This window comes from Coloeus monedula (genome assembly GCF_965178545.1).
Source record: "Coloeus monedula genome assembly, chromosome: 3".
Classification (NCBI taxonomy): Eukaryota; Metazoa; Chordata; class Aves; order Passeriformes; family Corvidae; genus Coloeus; species Coloeus monedula.
Window position 1 is genome coordinate 92,361,926 of NC_138783.1, and position 17,868 is coordinate 92,379,793.

Consider the following 17,868-nt stretch of genomic DNA (forward strand, 5'->3'; position numbering starts at 1 on the left):
AAATACAAAGTGATTGGTCTAGGGAACAATAGGTGGTATGAGACAGGGAATTACTGTCAGAGATAAGGCCCTGCTCAAGTAGCTTACAGTCCAACTTCAGGTAGCAGTTACAGGATTTGTGTCATACGATAATCTGAAAAGGAAAATGAGCAGAGTGTAAAAGGAACAATCCTGTGCTCTCACATACAGGTGTCATGCTTTGGCAAGAGCACAATAGTTTATCTTCCATAGAAGCATTTCTAATTTTACAGAGCCATGTTATGTGGTGATGAGGAGAGGCTGAGGGAAGAGTGTGGATCGCAAAAGAGCCTGGCTAAGGGGATTCCTGGGGATTTGCTTTTTCTCACCTTGTTTGAGGATCAAAAGGCTCTAGGGATAGTGCTACATAAATTGTAGTAAATCAGCCTGTAGTATTCCATAACGCATCAAAAGGTGATCTGCAAGGTAGAATTAATTAAATGTAAACAAAAGAACACCCCCTAGATACTTAACAAGTGACATTACAATTGTTAATATGTACTGAGCTGACTCGGTAAAGAGTCCATCCTGACATGTTAAGACCTGAGGCAAATGTAAAATGATATGAATGTTTCAAAATTAAAATATTTGTAATTATGTTAATAAAAATGTCTTAAACCAATAAAATGTATTTTCTCTAAATAATGAATACTTTATTAATTCTTTTTCTGACTCAAAAAACAATGAGATATTCCAGGGACCTCTTTCAGAAAGTTGAATGGTCCTTAAAGGTAAGTTTCAGAAATCGTCCTCTAGGCAGCCTATATCCCCTAAGGGAGACAGCAGCAGAAAAAGTCCTACTTTTGGACCTAGTTCAGGAATGTTACAATCTCTCTCTATTGCTCATGGGTGGCCATACCTGAATCTCTGTTGCAGAGGCAAGTATCCTAGTGATGCTTAGATATATTGGATGTAGGCATTTTGCTTCCTACTGCTACCTTGTTAACACTCATATTCATGATGATTGGTCTTTGAAACATGCTGCTCTCAAAGACAGTAAGTCAGAAGTGGAGTGCCAGTAGGTTATCGCAGGAATGAAAATAACACTGTGTGCCAAACATGTTTGAGCTGGGTGTGTTCAGACTCAAGAAGAGACAATTGAGAGGGGACCTCATCAACATATATAGTTACCTGAAGGGATGGTGTCGAAGGAGGGAGCCAGGCCCTGCCTGGTGGTGCCAAGCAACAGGATAAGAGGTAATGGGTAGAAACTGATGCACAGGAAGTTCTACTTGATCATGGGAAAGAACTTCTTTACTGGGCAGTGGTACTGGTTGCCCAGAGAGGTTGTGAAGTCTCCCTCACTGGAGATATTTAAGAATCATCTAGATGCAATTCTGTGCAGTGTGTTCTAGGATGACCTTGCTTGAGCAGGGAGGTTGGACCAGATGACCCCACCTCCAACCTGACCAATTCTGTGATTCTGTGGGAGGAAGGAAAGTCCTGAGCAGGTAGAAGGTGGGCTTAGGTTGGTGAATGCTCAGGAGTGGCTGACAGTGCTCAGAGGACTTGAGATAATCTGTATCACTGTCAAGAAAAACAGTGACTGGAGAAGACAGGCAGAAAGGACATCTTCCTCAGACGGGTTTAATGCAGTCTTTGAGAAGATGGATGTGTTTGGAGGTGTGGCCAGGTAATGTGTTTTTCTGAGCAGGTTCCCGTGGGTAAATGCAGGCATTTGTTGGTTGCCCAGCATGAGTTTGTGTTTATTCTGTGCCTGGTTTAGCTAAGCTAGTATTTCTTGGAAATTATTTCCAGCTCTTAACAATTAAGAAGACAAATACTGTTCCCCTGCCTATTGCAAGCCTTGCAGAGCTCCCCCAGTTAGTCATTAAGCTGCTTATCACATTTGCCGTCACACACTGCCATGATAAGCTTTCACGCTGTGTTCCATGGGTGGGGTGGGAACTGGTCAGGTCTCGTGTGCTGCAGGACTTGTCTCTGGGCTGCCTTGCAGGCACCCTGATCAGCACAGCTCGCTGTGGTCTGGCTCTGGAGCCAAGTCGCTCACAGGCACAAGTGGTGCCCATCCACAGCTTAGAGTCTGCACAGCATCCAGGAGTTTTGTGGATGTCCTCATGAACCTGTGTTAGGAATGATAGTATGGATTCCTGAGAGCTGTGTGCCTAATGTTGCACAGAAATTGTGGGTAGGGCATATTTGATTTGTATTCCAGTTTGCTCAGTAACATCATTTTAGCAAGTTTTTTTATGCACTCAATCTAAACAAAAGTTAACACAAGCACATTCCAGCAGAGTTACCATCTCCATCCTTTGCTGTTAGGTGTGAAGTGGTAGCAATTCTGGTCTGCTTTTACTCCAGCACCTGGAAGGTGTGTATTCCCTAGAGCTGCTGTTGTAGAGCCTCTCTACAGGTAGCTGTGCACAGTCCTATACTAATGGCAGAACAGATGCTCAGATTTGTTTCTATTCCAGTTGTACCTCGAGTGTTTTCTTAAAAAGGTTTTTACCAAAAGCCACCTTAGAGAAACAATCTTTTAAAGACTCAGTTTTTGTGCATGTCTTTCCACTTAAGTTAGCTAAAAACATGCAGGTAAGCTGGAGGTTACTTCACGAGCCATTTACCTCGTGGACCTTCAGCATATAACAGTGAAATGACCTTGCTTTAAACTATGTACTATAAGATTTGTTACAGAAGCTCAAGGCTTTCTCTGATGATAACTGCTGGGTCACCCACAAAGGGCAGCACAAAGGGCAGCACAAACGAGCAGAGAGGTTGAAAATATAAACAAGACTGAATGGGAGCCAACCTGCCTGACACAAACAAGGGGGGAAGAAAACCTGTTTGGTCTGTCCAGATCAACATGTGGTGGCTTTGAAATTTAAGCAAGCCTAAGCATCCTCCACTGGACCACCTGTTTACACACAACAGGAAGCTTTCATTTTTTTTTCAGTTTGAAAAGGATTTTATCCAACAGGAAGCAAGCACAATTCACAATGAACCAGTAATTTCCATTACTCCTTGAGAAAGTAATAGCTCTGTACCTCTCAATTATTATTTTTTTAAAAGCTGAAATTAAAAAGTAATCTGTTTTAGAGTTTTACACTGGAATAGCACTTGATAAGTTTATGGCAGAGACTTTTCAAAAAGTCTATACTGAGCTAATGTCTTTCTGTTCCTAATAGGTGCAATTCAGGTTGGGAACAGGAATTTTCTAACCTTAAATATCTAGTGACTTTAAAAATGTTTCATTAGATCCCCATCCTGCCAGTTGCAGGAGTATTTATTATAATTATATTGTATTCAATTCCTGTCATTTCATAGTATAGAACAGGTAATCTTGAAACACATTTCTGTATTTTCTGTCCATGTACAAAACCTTATTTTGTGGGTAGTATTTTATGCTATTCACTTTGTTTTGTCTTAGGCCCAGTAAAAAGAAAAGAGCACGGTTTCCTGCTGTCCTCCTTTTTCCACTATTTTAAACTGAGATGTTCAAATCCAAACATTTTATAGAATACCTAATATTGTCTACCTGGTTTTGACATGCCCATTGGCATTTGTGTCTAATAATGATGGTGCCTGAAGGTATCTAAACATTTCCCTTCATTTCAGCACATACTTGCCTGCATGTTTTTACATATTCTTTGGCTAAGCTACTAATTCAGTACTGTTGAATCTTTTTATTCCATATGGGTTTTTTTTTTTCTATGAGAGCTTGAACTGTAGCTGAACTTACCTAAGCTGTGATAAAATTCAAATCCTTTAAAATCAATTTAATCTGATCGATGTAGTGAACTTTGCTCCTTAATATTTGGACTTGATTATCTTAAGGGTCTTTCCCAACCTAAATGATTTTATGATTCTATGAAATAAGCATCATGAAGCAAAAGGCTTATTTCCCTTCATGTTTTGGCCGTACTGCTCCATAAATTGCAAGGATTTCTGCCCCTGGGTGTTCTTCCTACCCCAACCCCCACCATATGTACTTCCTCCGCTATGCTGGGTCATTCTGGCAGGAAATGTAGAGTGAGGAAGACCTCAAATAAGTTTGGGAAAAATGTTTCTTGCCTCCTGCTGGCCAAGCTGTTTGTTAGCTAACTTCCTGCTCAGAGTGTGCTTGGTTGCATCAGTTTCAGCAGTTTGTCAAACTTCAGATGTCTCCTGTGATGTAAATGGGTGACAGAAAATGCCTTATGCTCTCAGCAGAACCGGAGAAATGGTGTGCTATTAACACTACATGCTAACTAGTAGGTGAAGTAAGGTGGGTGGATGTAATGCCTAGCACATGGAGCTCATGGTCTGGTTTTTTTGTTCAGCCCCTCCTGTTTTACTACCTAATTGAATCTGGAAACACACCAGGGTGTTACAGCATTTATGTTAAGTGCATGTTCCTCATCCCTCTAACACTCAGATCTTTCTCTATTTGCAGTTTGAAGGGAGGAAGTACTGTGAACATGATTTTCAAATGCTTTTTGCCCCTTGCTGCCATCAATGTGGTAAGTTTTAACTCAAAGTGAAATACTTCACACTGATCACAATGGAAGTGTCACTGGGGGAAGATGTGCTGCCCTTGTATCTGTTCTCTGGGAGGTGCTCATGTTCAGCTGAGCATCTGAACCTCCAGAATGAACTAGACTTCAGAGAAACTGGGGAGTTGCTTTTTCTAAAGGTCATAAAGCAGTAGGATTGAAAAATTAAAGTTTGCATTCTTTTATTAAGTAGTTTAGCTGTTGAGCCAGTGATCCAATGAACAGACCATTCATAAACTCCTGATTATATACACCATTCATGACTCCTGATTATTTATATCTGTATGTCTCTATGTGCTGACATTTGTCCCTTCTCATGTAACTGAAACCCTGCAACAAGACTGTCATCTGCTTTGACTCTTGTAACCGACCTGTGCTGTCCTACTTCACAGAAGCTGAGGCAATCTTCATCATCTATTGTTATAATCAAGTGATGGTCAGCTGGGCCCCTGCTGACTTTTTTGAAACAAATACCTTTAAGGCTTCAGTGTCTAATGTCCATCCTACGTGATACTGAGGGCTGCTTTTTATTTGCCACTGTTGATGTAAATGTTTATGTGTCTGCTGTGCTGACATGCACTTGCATGTTTTCTTTTTTCTCTGTGTGTGACACATTATGCTGGGCCGAGCTGGGAAGTCATTATTTGATTATTCCTTAAACTGCTCTGGAAACCCTTTTGTTTCTATGGCACCTTTGGCAAGGTGCTAAAGGATTAACTTATCTCAGTGAGGCCATTTGTTGTGTGGGGGGTGGGGTTGAACACCAAGGAAGAGGGAAGTAGATGCCGTGGAATATGAATTTAAGGCTGCAGACATGAACAAGCAGGGGAAGAGGAGGAAATGGGTTGGTGGCAATTTGTGAGGAGCTATGCTGCCTGTCTCTCCAGGATTTCTCCTGCACAGTTGGCACAGCTTCCCCTTCTACCCTCTCTGCTGGTATTGCCATCTCCCTTAAAACCGCATCAAGGTCCTGCCTGGAGCTGGGCTTTTCCACTGCTTTTACTTAATAAACACAAAGTCAATGGGGCTGTCCTCAACGATGAGGCCTTGAGCATTCCTGACATTTTTGGAGTCCATCGGATTTTGTTCTTGAAAAGCTATGACTTCATGGGAATGCTACAGAGTCACATGCTGGATGTTATCGTCCACATCGGTTACCTGCCTGATCGTTCCCCTTTGGCAGCTCTGGAGTTGTTCTCCAAAGCCAGAACTCAGCCTCTGACTGCAGTGGGAAGCTGAGCTCCCAACACATTTTGCACTGCTCAGGGCCCCTGGCTACACTGTCCATCCGCATAGAGAACAACTAAATCAGGCGTGTGATGGACATCACTCCACTCCCTGTGCTGTACAGTCGCACTGTGCATGCAAAACATTAGTTCTCACGCTATTTTTTAATGCCTTATGGGACAAGACTCCCTGTGGTAGGTCAGAAGTTGTGTGTGTTGGATTGACTGTTCTGCAGCTTCACTGCACCTGTGCATTTGGACTCCGTGGGAGCTTTTTTGCAGGAGGTCCACAGCCACTCAAGCTCAGTTCTATTGTGCCTTGAGTATAGAATACCTTCAAGGCTTGGTCCTAGTGGAGTAGAAACCCCTGCTATGTACATGGCAAGTTAAAATTGGCAGATCCTTAAAGAAAAGAAGGAGAAAGATGATTAGGACACAAGAAAGTCCTTTTTATATGAAGTACTCCATAAATTTCTTAACATCCTGAGAAGGGATAAGTAAAAACAGTGAAGGGACCAAAACAGGATTATTGCAGAGAGAAGGTAGAGTGTGCATGTAGGACTTGTATGTAAGGAGCAGAAGGTCCTTCATCAGCAAAGATGTCTTCTTCTGACCCATAGCAAAAAACAACAAACAAATCCAAATTCCAGGGTTTGGAATCACAACTGCGATATTGAAAGCAATGTGTCCCCCCAGATTTTGGGGTAAGAAAAGGAATGATGGTTGTAGTCATTGTAGTGATTCATTTGTAGGTTACTTTTAACTTTGTCTAGTATGGTATTTTACATCCTGGTGTTGTGTTTCTTACAGGTGAGTTCATTATTGGTCGTGTTATTAAAGCCATGAACAATAGCTGGCATCCAGAGTGCTTCTGCTGTGATATCTGCCAAACAGTATTGGCTGATATTGGATTTGTCAAGAATGCTGGCAGGTAAATCTCCACCCTTCCTTCTGTTAACTGATCATAAATTGAACTAATAGCAGGACTGAGAAGTTTTGGTTCCTGAAGCTTTGCAGCCCAGATGGAGCAACTGAAGTATTTTCTGTGAGAAGAAGGTCTAAGAGTGCATCACAAAACCAAGAATGAGTATCTTAAAATATTAACATTTTACCTACTTCAACACTGAGTTTCATGGCAAACATTTTCTTTTTCCGGTGACATTTTGGGGCCATTGTTATTTGTAATAAGAGAGAAAACATTCAGATACACAAGCATTGTCTTTTTTTTTAACATATAAAAATGTTTACTTTCTTTTTCCAACTTGGTTCTCCAATTTTGGTCTAGTTTGGTACCATGTAATAATAATTGCTTAATGTTCAGTAGGACCCTTCACAGAGTAGGATATTTTTGCCAGCTGTGATCAAAAGAATGTTCTACAAGTGGATTATATGGCCATTGCCTTCTTATGTATAATACAATATACAGAATTATCTACAGAAGTAGGACCTGTGTGCTCATCCAGCTTCCAATCTAAATGTTTAAGATTTTGAAAGTAAAACATTCGGCAATGAGAATCTATAAGAAACTTTGTTTTCTGTGTTTCAACACAGCTTTAACTCAGCTGAGCTGAAGAAATTATATTCCTGTGGTGCCAGAAAATAAAATGATCACCCTGAATGTGGGTGATCCCTCCTTAGCAAGGAAGTTGTTTTAACAAGACTCAATAAAGAACTGATTGAAATGAGGTTCTGAGAGATTTTTGGTTTATATTTTGCACTGTAGTACCTGATAGCAATACTTACCTTTCTTTTTTTATGCTGTTTCAGACATCTCTGCCGTCCTTGCCATAACAGGGAAAAAGCCAGAGGCCTGGGAAAGTACATTTGCCAGAAGTGTCATGCCATTATTGATGAACAGCCTCTCATATTCAAAAATGATCCTTATCACCCTGATCATTTCAACTGTGCAAACTGCGGGTAACTTTAGTTCTGCAAAGGGAAACAGGAAAATGCTGGGCTTATTTGCTTCATCAATTTACATCTTAAAGTGAAAACCTATCCTGTACAACTGACAAGAGGTGGTGGGGTTTGGATGTCTTGCGGCCAGATGTGTTACTGCTTTTGGCTTAGTGGGGTTCAAACTGACCTGCTGGGGACTAAAGAAAGACTGGACTGCAGCACAAGGTGGTACCTTACAAAATACAAAGTATCAACACAGATACCATTTCGGCAGTAGTGAAATGATAGCTCACTGTTTTGCTGGGAGAGGAAGAGAAGCGGTTCTCTTTTGTTGCTTAAATTACTATCTTGCCTGGTTTTTTTTTTTTTTAGTTCAACAGCATCCAAACTTTTTCCTCTTTTTAAAGCCTATGTTTTTTAGAAGCCTTCTTCCCATCTCATTTTATCATCTTCTGCAGCTGCAGCCCATGAAACTGCACATTTCTACATCCTGCACTGATGCAGAGATGTAGGATGAGCATGGGAGCATGGAGCATTGTAGGACATAGCATGGATTCATAGTTGTTTAATTCTGCTGCAAAGGAAGCTACTATTTCAGTGCCATAGCAAAGGCTGATTTGAATAACAGTATGGAGTGTTATATGAGTGTAGCCAGTTGAGAGTATTAGTGATTACAGTCACTTTCAAGTTTTAGCTGTTCTCAGTATCTAACCATGCAAATTACATAAAAGTAGACTTTATAAGATTCTGCAATGGGAAATGAATCAGCCTAGCTCATGTGGGTCTGTAGTTCTCTTTCTCTGAAGTTTGATACAAGGAAAATGTAACTATAGATATAGAGGACTACATTTTACTTTCAGTTACAATTATGCAAATCTAAAATAATCTAAAATAATGATAAGTGCCAGAATATAAACCAAACATCTGCAGCTTTCACACACAGATTTGTGCTGCTTGAGCAGAATGACAATAGCTCAGTAGCTGTTTCCAGAGAGACTCGGTGCACCTCGCTTTGCAGCCTGTCCTCAGTTTACTGTAATCAGGCTTGAACTATGTTGAACTATGTTATATTTGATGCTGCTGCATTACTGTAGTATGAATATAATTTGTAAAGCAATGGTAACATTTTTTTCACTTTAGAAACTCTCAAGAGTTGACATTTTTGAGTGCCTTTATTCATGCTCTCAATTCATTAACTTCTGAACAGGAAGGAACTTACTGCTGATGCTCGTGAGCTGAAGGGAGAACTCTACTGCTTACCCTGCCATGACAAAATGGGTGTCCCCATCTGTGGGGCATGTAGGAGACCAATTGAAGGCCGTGTGGTGAATGCTATGGGCAAACAATGGCATGTGGAGGTAAACATCAGATGCTATACAATGTCTCTTACAAACGTAAACCTTAGCATATTTATCTGTGATTTTGCTGATCAATTTCAGTGAAAGGATTCTCAAAGTTTGCAGCAATAATTACAAATGCCTTCTCCAAATCCCTCTTCAACCTTATTGTGGCTGGTCTTCCACTGTGAAATAGGAGTTAATTCCCACCTTACAGAGACCTTTGACTGTGAAACTAAAATCAGTAATCAAAGGAAGCAGGGCAAGACAAAAGAAAGTTTCAGAGCTCAAAGCAGTAAATGTGGAAAGGCAATCAAATCTGTAGCAACCATGTTACTAAGCATCATAATACCCTTAGGTCTTCCGTAGTCATCTGCCATGTACATATTTCTTTAACAGTTCACGAGAGTTCATATTTCAAGGCCACGTACAACATTTAGTTCCACATCTTCCATTTTAATTAGATAAATGGTTTATTCCTTTTGTTGTTTTGAAAGTCTCCTCTAGGAAATGCTTCCTTCACAAGGGTGTAATGATAATGCAGATTATTTAGTAACTCTTAATTCTGTTCACTGATAAAAAATGAGAATCCATTGCTTGTGGGGTTTTTTGTAACTTTTGGATTGAAATGTTGAAGACATTAAAAGAAATATTATTTTAATGGTCTAAATGTAGAAAGAGAAGTTTTAACTCTGCTTTTCAAGATGGCTCAGTAGACTTCAGTCATGTTCAAGTAGTGGATGTGGTTAGTTTGCTTTCTAGAAAAAATAACGTTACTTCCAAAAGATAAAAAAATGTAATTTTCTTTGTAGCATTTTGTTTGTGCAAAATGTGAAAAGCCATTCCTGGGCCATCGTCATTATGAGAGAAAAGGCTTGGCGTACTGTGAAACCCACTACAATCAGGTAAGGTTGCATATTTTTTAAAATGGCATTAATTGGTAAATCCACAAATCGGTTTTATTAGCTAGAGATGTAAAACCATGGATATTTTTCTGTTTTGTTAAAGGCACCTGTGGGTGTAATGGTAATTAGTATATGTTCTGTTGTGTTTAATTTATACAGGTTTCCCTATTCATCTGTGTGGCATTAAAAAAGAAAGCTGCAGGTATTTCACAAAGGCTGGCTAGGACAATCAGTATCAAGTTGTTCTCCAAGCTTAGTGGTACTTAAGTAGAGCTGTTATGGCTTTGACATGTCTGTGGATCAGAGCAGCTAATGACACCTAATCTCTCCTAAGAAGTTAAAGATGATTTTGCCACTCAGTAACTGGGTTGGAGCCCCAGTGAGTGATACAGTTTTCCCTGCATCTGCTGCTCTATGACACTGTGTGTTGATATATGCTGTTGCTCAGTCATTAGTTTGATGAAGACTTCCAAGACTAAATTTGTCAGAAGACACCCTCTAGTGACCACGTGCATTTATGTAGGAATTCCATGTCATGGTACCACCTCTCTCCAGACACCCTTGGAGGTGGAGTCCAGCATCACAATGCATAGACCTTTTTTCCTTTGGAAGCCACCTATGTCGTGTCACATTCACCTCCTTGCTTACATAAATACATGAGGAGGGCTTACAGTTGGGAGTTGTAAGGGATCTGCTAATTACAGATGGATTCTTAATTAGTCATTAGTGAAGAAGGGCAGATGATTGGTGTTGGCATACTTGCAGACTGTAAATGCTGTGACGTTCATAGTAAGTGTTGCAGCTGGAATGGGGCAAGTCCATACACCAGACAAGAGCTGTGAGTGGATGTCTTTTCCTAGGTTAACTACTACAGTTAGAAAAAATACATGAAGTTTTTGGCACTTCTTGTTATATTGTGGACAAATGTTAAGCCTGGAAAAAGAATTAATATTTTTGACCTAAATTTTCCTTTTTTTTTTTTTTTTAATTAAAGATAAAATTTTCTTACCGTTACAGCAATACATTGTTTTAATCATGCATATAAGTCCAAATGTTAATTTTTTTGGTTAGTAACAATATGTATATGACACCAACTGCTGTATTTCAAACCTTCAGGATTAGAGAAATCTTGAAACAAAACAAAATCGTACTTACAGAGAATGAAAGTTAAATAAATGTTTTCAGCTTTAATATTATCAAGACTTTTTGTGATGAGATGATGCAAAATGCACTTGGAAAACCAAACCAGACTTGCCAGCATTCTCTTTATTTCACTGGAATAAACAGGAAAGCGATTGTGCCCATCAGCTGAAATATAGTTATTTTGCTAGTTCAAGAAGTTACCCTCAATAAAATAATTATATTAAAAATGTATTCCTTCTCTTTCCTCTTCAGCTATTTGGTGATGTTTGTTTCCATTGCAACCGTGTGATTGAAGGAGATGGTAAGCACTTTTCTAACTGTTTCCTTAATGTTCCTTTTTGATGGAAGTTCTCTTTAAAAGTGAAAGTAAGGGGGAAACAGTCCTGTTTCCATTAAAACAAAAACAGACGTTCTCTTGACCAGAAATTCAATTAGAGCCAATAAGCCAGAGACCAAGTGGCAGGAAAACCTTACATCATTTCATGATGGTAGAAGATCACCCCATGGCCAAAGAGAACTGTGAAACCCCTTTTAGTGACATGCAAAGGCCAGGGATGCTGGAAGATGCTCAGAAGTGACTTCCTGCCATACCATCTTCAAAAAAGAACACATGCAAGGGTGAGAATGAGCATACAAGCATCTCCACAAATTAATTTGCGGATCATGAGCCAAATTCAAAAAAACATTTAGATACTGAAAGACATAGGTGGGCACTGTTGGGAATTTTTTTAAAATGCCTTGTTCCCATTATGTCCATTTGAATCGTGGAGATATTTACCTATCTACTGCAGGCACCTTTCTTTTGAAAATCTAAGCTTATAGATAATGTCACAAAACCAGGAATGATCATACTTGGAAATATATGGCCTGTAAAGGCAGAACTGCAAGTAATTTGTTTGTTTTGTTATTGTTTGATTGGGTTTTTTGGGAGAAAGGGGTGGTTTTGAGGGATTTTTTTTTGATAACTAGCTCTGATAAAATGCCAAAAGCAAATTATTCTACTTGAAATAATGTGACATTATGTGCCTATTTACCCCATCCAAAGTAAATGCTATGTTAGCCTCATCTAAGCCAAAGCCATTAGCAAAGTAGGAGGAAGCTTTGAACATTCAAAAAGAGACATAAACTATTTTACAGTCATGTAACTCCAGGGTAAGACATACATTCTGTAGATGTGCTTTCTCCGCATTTTCTGGACTGCACTATACCTGCAAAATAACAATCCAAAATGCTCTAGGGGAAAGAGTCCTCATTTTCGGTAAAATTCTACTGGAATGAGCAGAACTGCAACTTTCCTGATAACTACATCTCTATATGATCCTAATCTTTCACCATATAATCTGACGCCCATATTGTAAGTTTTGGTCTCTAAACTGAACAGAATATAGTATACACTATTTTCTTTATTTTCAGTGTATGTCTTCAATTACATTTCTTCTTTCATTTCTGCACACAAATTTGAGTCAGCTGTCACAAATTTGGTATCCAGTATTGTTCTCTGTCTGGTGAAACAAATATCTGTGGCAACAGTTTTTCAGAAGGGTGCCTATGACTGCATTCCTAGGGTTGCTTGGGAGCAAAGACTTTCATCTGTCTAGTGTTATTCTGGACAGTAATAGAATAACTATGTATCTGTGGACATGCTGGCCCCATAGTGCAGGAAAAACCCTCTGCACGACAATGCTTTGGTTCTCCTTGTTGTTGACAAAACACTGTGAGAAAAACATTGAGAAATCAAACAAGAAAAACATTATATGAAAAATATTGTCCCACATTCTCTAACTTACGAAAATTTTGCCAGGGAAAACTGGAAAGCTATACTGAGAGGAAGAACAGGAATTGGATTTACCTACAGAACAAATAGAAAATAGTTACTTTCTCTGCAAAGCAAAGAATAAAAAGAGTCCGTAGGTTTTTTTCACCTTGGTAGTGCTGATTTACCAGCAGTGTCCTGGCTGCTGGCTTCACATTATTTTCTTCAGCTGAGCAAGTGCAACTGTTGATTGCAGTGCAACTGTTGATTGCAGTGCAGTCTGAACTGGATCTGAGAAAAGAAACTGAATGAAAACATAAACACAATTTTGCTGGATTGCTCTTCAGCCGGAAGCATTTCCTGATTAAGTTGGAACCACTGCCTGAGATAAGCTGGGTATGAGATGAAGTAGAAGCAAAAAATAGGAGGCAGAAATAGGTTAAGCTGGTATTGCCTCACAGACAGCTGTATCAATGCTTCACAGTCCTGCTTCATTACACTCTAAAATGTGTTTGCTAGTTTGGCCATGTTATTATTACGGTCCTTAATACTTGATACAAGAAGCAATGACTGTTCTTCACACCTCATGAATATGTAAGCTTAAAATCTTTGTAATCACTTTTTTTTAATTGATAATGCTAATGATTTCTTTTTTCCCATCTCCCTAGTTGTGTCTGCTCTGAATAAGGCATGGTGTGTGAACTGTTTCGCTTGTTCAACTTGCAACACTAAGTTAACCCTCAAGTAAGTTTGTGGATAAGTGTGATGTCTTCAAAACAAGTCAGTGGTTCTCTTCAAAGCGTAGATGTTGCTATAGCGTAGCTGTTACTATATGAAAAACATGTAAGCAGCATTGAGGAATTAAGAGCCTCTCTCTTCCTCTTGCTCCACTTAATTCTTTATGTCTCTTTCAGCTATCTCTTCAGGTCTTCCTTCAGTTAGTCTTCCTAACTCTTCTCCTTTTCCATCCTTTATTTTTTCTCATTTAACTCTAAAGGGATAAGTTTGTTGAAATTGATCTAAAACCTGTCTGCAAACACTGTTATGAGAAAATGCCAGATGAATTTAAGCGACGACTTGCCAAACGGGAACGTGAAGCAAAGGATAAAGAGAAGCAGAAAAAGAAAAAGCCAATCTGTTTGTAAACTTCTTTTCCTTTTCACCGCCACCTCTGCTTCCTTCTTCTTCGGTTAGTCCGAAGGATGTTTTTTTTGCACTTTGCATGAACTTACGGCAGTCAAAACCAAAACATCTTTCACACAACTGCAACTTAAAATATTAACTCATTATTCCATTATCTTATGTTTAGTCTACAATTAAGTTTGAAAGGCTTTCTAAATTACATGGATAATAAATATGGGCATCTGGGTAAAATCTATGTAACTTATTCAAACATGGTATTGTAATCACTGTCTACAGTGTATATACCCTTGTAAAAGTAACTTAATGTATACGTATAAATTGGGGGGTTAATTTTTTGCTTGTGTGCATGTAATAGGAGATTTTTTTTTAAATTCTTTTTTTCACTATCTCATCCGCTAAAACTTTGTCTTTTTTCTTTGTTGTCTTAGGAATAAATTTGTTGAGTTTGATATGAAGCCTGTCTGCAAAAAGTGTTACGAGAAGTTTCCTTTAGAGCTGAAGAAAAGACTGAAGAAATTAGCTGAAACTTTGGGAAGGAAGTAAAGACATCATCTACTCTCCTCTTCCTTTGTGAAAATCTTATAGATATTACTTGGTGGGGGGCTGGAGAGGAGAGTTGCTGCTTTGAGGCTGCAGTCAGACAACAAATGCTGATGTATGCCTTCTATCAACCCAAAATACATTAAGATCCTCTGTTCTCTACACATGTATGCTTAGTTGTTGACAAACTGTACTTCCAGAACAAATACCAGATGACCTGAAAGGTTTCTGACCAATAATGCCATTGTACTGATGCAGGTGGCCTGTTCTGTACACTGACACTCTGCAGAACTTTTTAGAGAGAGAAAATTTGCTTGTGACCACCACCTGTGAAAACAAACTTTGCCAATGTGCCCAACTTTAGGGACGTGTATTGTCATTTATGTTAGTGAAAATATTAACCTTCGTATTAAGCATGCAGACAAAACTTGCCTGGTCAAGGGCAGGAAACCAGTATACTGTGCCTCATGGAAAAATTCACACTTGGATTTCAGGCCGAGTCATCTCATTAAGGAGCCTTGTTTCAGATGGTTTGAAAACTATCAGATTTCTAAATACAGCCACTGTACAAATGACATATTTCTGATAGATTATGCTTCCATGATGAATGTTTCTACATCAGGCTTAGCATGAGATACTTATATAAAAATGTATTCCTATTGCAAGAAATGAGCATACTCAGAACTACTTGAATTTTGCTATATTCCACTTAAAATAACACATTAACATCTATATATGCTTTTGCATTCTATTTACTTTTTGTGCCTTATTCTGCTGGACCATACATACCAGTGTACCATTAAATATATATAGTTTTATTTTTTATTTCATATTTTTATGCAGAAACTATACAGAAGGTATTTTCAGAAGATAACATACTTTGCCTTAATTATACAGGATGCAAGAAGCATTTTATTTGAAATGTGAACATCTGCATTTAATATTTAGCTTCTAGACTTCATTGATTTTCAGAACAATACTGAAAATGCGTATTTCAATTAACTGGCAATACTACTTTTACACCTCTGAGTGTAAATATGCAAGGTTTGATCCTGCTAGGATCTACTTCTTTAGCCATCCTCAAGGACTGAGCTTACAACTAATCAAAATTCTTTATAACATACATTTAATTGTTTTATACTATTGAGTTCTGTCCATGCAAATTTGTTTTATTTTCCCCTTTCTTATAGAAAATACAGCTACTTAGGTCTTCTTGATGGTACGAAGTATGCAAACTTTTTTTTTATTTTTGTACTTTAGTGACTTAAACAGATTCTATGTAATTACGTAACAGGAACTAAAATTTTCTTTCTTGTTAATGAAAAATTAGTTACTTTAAAACATCTGCTTTCCTGTGTCATCAATAAAGGCCATGTTATTAAACCTTGTATTGCCTCTCTGAAATAAATGCTTGAGATGGGTGGGAAAGCAGTAAGACTTAGTTCCCTGAGCTTTTACCTGTGACTATGTAAATACTTCCTTATTATCTTGATTTAAAGGAGACATATGCCTTTCCTAAAGGCCTATGTCTGTAGGTAGTTCTAAGGTTCATAAAAGAAATCACAGTTTGTTTCATAAAGAACAGCTTGATTCTTCTGGATATTTTCTGAATTGGCACAGTCACTAGGTTTTCCTAAAGAAAGTGTCTTGTCTGAGTGTAAAACATACACCCTCCTGTTAACTTTTTCTCTCCTGTTTTCACTGTAATGAAACTGTCACCCCAAACTTCCAGTTTATTGCTAGGTAGGGTATTTTTTGACTCTTTTATCCTACATAATTATTGATTGCCCTAAGATTCATAAATATAGTCCCTTTGTTGAAGACTACAAAAGCTTAAAATGCCCCTCAAAAATTGTTTACTTAACTACCACAGTAGCCCTGTTGAAATTCTGGACTGTGCTGGAGTCTTGCTTCCTCCTGAAGTTTATAACTGACTTCTAGGTTTTTCATGGTACACTGACTGTACATCTCTTCCTTCAGCCTATGTGTGCCCAGCCTTATTGCTCAGAGTTGGGAAGGGTCACTAGCCCCAAGGCTAAATGGCTCACATCCACATTGCTCAGGGCTACGTCCTTCTGCAGCACAGTGGCCTCGGATTTCCTCGTCACTCTGGTGGCCCTTGGGGTCTGACACAGGCTGGGTTTTTCCATTTCCAAGTTCCTGATGGTGATCACTGTGCTGCAGTTCACCAAGGCAGCACCTTCTGTTCCATGAACTGTAGTGTGTGTATGTCAGATCTCATGATGTGACACTGGAAAGCATCTGGGGGTACTTGAGGGTTCAAAGCCTGGCGAAGCGTGGAAAAATGTTGGTTGGAAGGGACCACTAGAGATCAGCCCATCTGCTCAGAGTGGGTCTAACTTCAGAGTTGTATCAGTGCAGAAGGTCTTGCTTGGCCAAACTGTGAACATCACCATGCAAGGAGATTTCACAGGCCTTTGTGGACAGTACGTTCCAGTGCTTCACCACCCTCATGGTGAAAATACTACTACTGGAGTCCTAGCTCAAGTGGAGAACTCCCCAAATCCATATCGCTCTCTTGGGAGCTGTCTTTGGCATGAACTGTCATTGGTATAATACCCCTGGACTTTGTCATGAACAGGATTAATTAAAAGCAGTTACGAAGCAGAGCCAAGGAGCAAGCTAGCAATTAGGCAGCCTGCACAATTACACGTCTGGTGTTGAAGCTCACTTCCTGGCCCAACAGTATTAGAAATATTTTGCATAGCTGCACATGCTTTCCTGAAAGAGGCAGAGTCTAGTACTGTTTTTCAACCCATGTTCCCTGTAAGGTCTGTCAAGGAGTCCGTGAACCTGGGATTTGGGAACAGATGCCTCAGAAGCTTTGCCCTTTCTGCTGCACGAATCAATTACGCACGGGCAAGAGAGACTCCCTTAGAAAGCCTGCTTAGGCTAACTAGGGAGCACTCCAGAAAGCCCAGTGGATGTCGCTGTAGGGGGAAGAGCAGAGCCTAAAGCCTCTGTGCTGCAGGCCGGGGCACATCCTGTGCTCGGTTCCAATGGACAGGTACCATGCTGGGCTGAGCACAGTCAGGTTGCAGGGCCAGCTCTCAAGTCAGTGCTGTCCTGCCCGGTGCTGCGACCACCAGGGACAACACAGGGGGTGCCACTTCCACAGCGATGGGTGAGACAGTGACCACTGCCAAAGTACTGGACCTGGTCTATATGAAGGCAGTTTCCCTCCGCATCAGCTGAAGGGCAGTAATATTCTCCAATGAGCTGAGTAAACTCCAGTGTTCTCCTCTGCACCAGCACCAACACTTCTATTACTTAGCTTGGCAGGTGCAGATAAGAAATTGTTTGGTAATCCCAGCTGCAGGCACACCATTAAAAAGTACAGAGAGAAAAAAAAATGATTTTTTTTGTAGAATTAAAGCCAAAGTCTAAATA

The 17,868-nt window shown here is 39.5% G+C and overlaps 1 protein-coding gene across 3 annotated transcripts in view; it reads left to right on the top strand.

Moving 5' to 3' along the window:
* LIMS1 (LIM zinc finger domain containing 1) overlaps positions 1–15,845 on the top strand; it is a 33,924-nt gene extending 18,079 nt beyond the window's left edge. For 2 of the 3 annotated variants that reach the window (XM_082278699.1, XM_082278698.1), the window contains exons 3-10: positions 4,412–4,478; positions 6,548–6,668; positions 7,505–7,654; positions 8,844–8,994; positions 9,786–9,878; positions 11,274–11,322; positions 13,443–13,518; positions 14,346–15,845. In XM_082278699.1, coding sequence (XP_082134825.1) covers positions 4,412–4,478; positions 6,548–6,668; positions 7,505–7,654; positions 8,844–8,994; positions 9,786–9,878; positions 11,274–11,322; positions 13,443–13,518; positions 14,346–14,460 — 822 coding nt within the window. In that variant the 3' untranslated portion in view covers positions 14,461–15,845. Of the gene's footprint in view, positions 1–4,411; positions 4,479–6,547; positions 6,669–7,504; positions 7,655–8,843; positions 8,995–9,785; positions 9,879–11,273; positions 11,323–13,442; positions 13,519–13,771; positions 13,964–14,345 lie in introns of all 3 variants that reach the window. The other variant, XM_082278697.1, reaches the window with a different exon arrangement.
* The last annotated feature ends 2,023 nt before the right edge of the window (positions 15,846–17,868 follow it).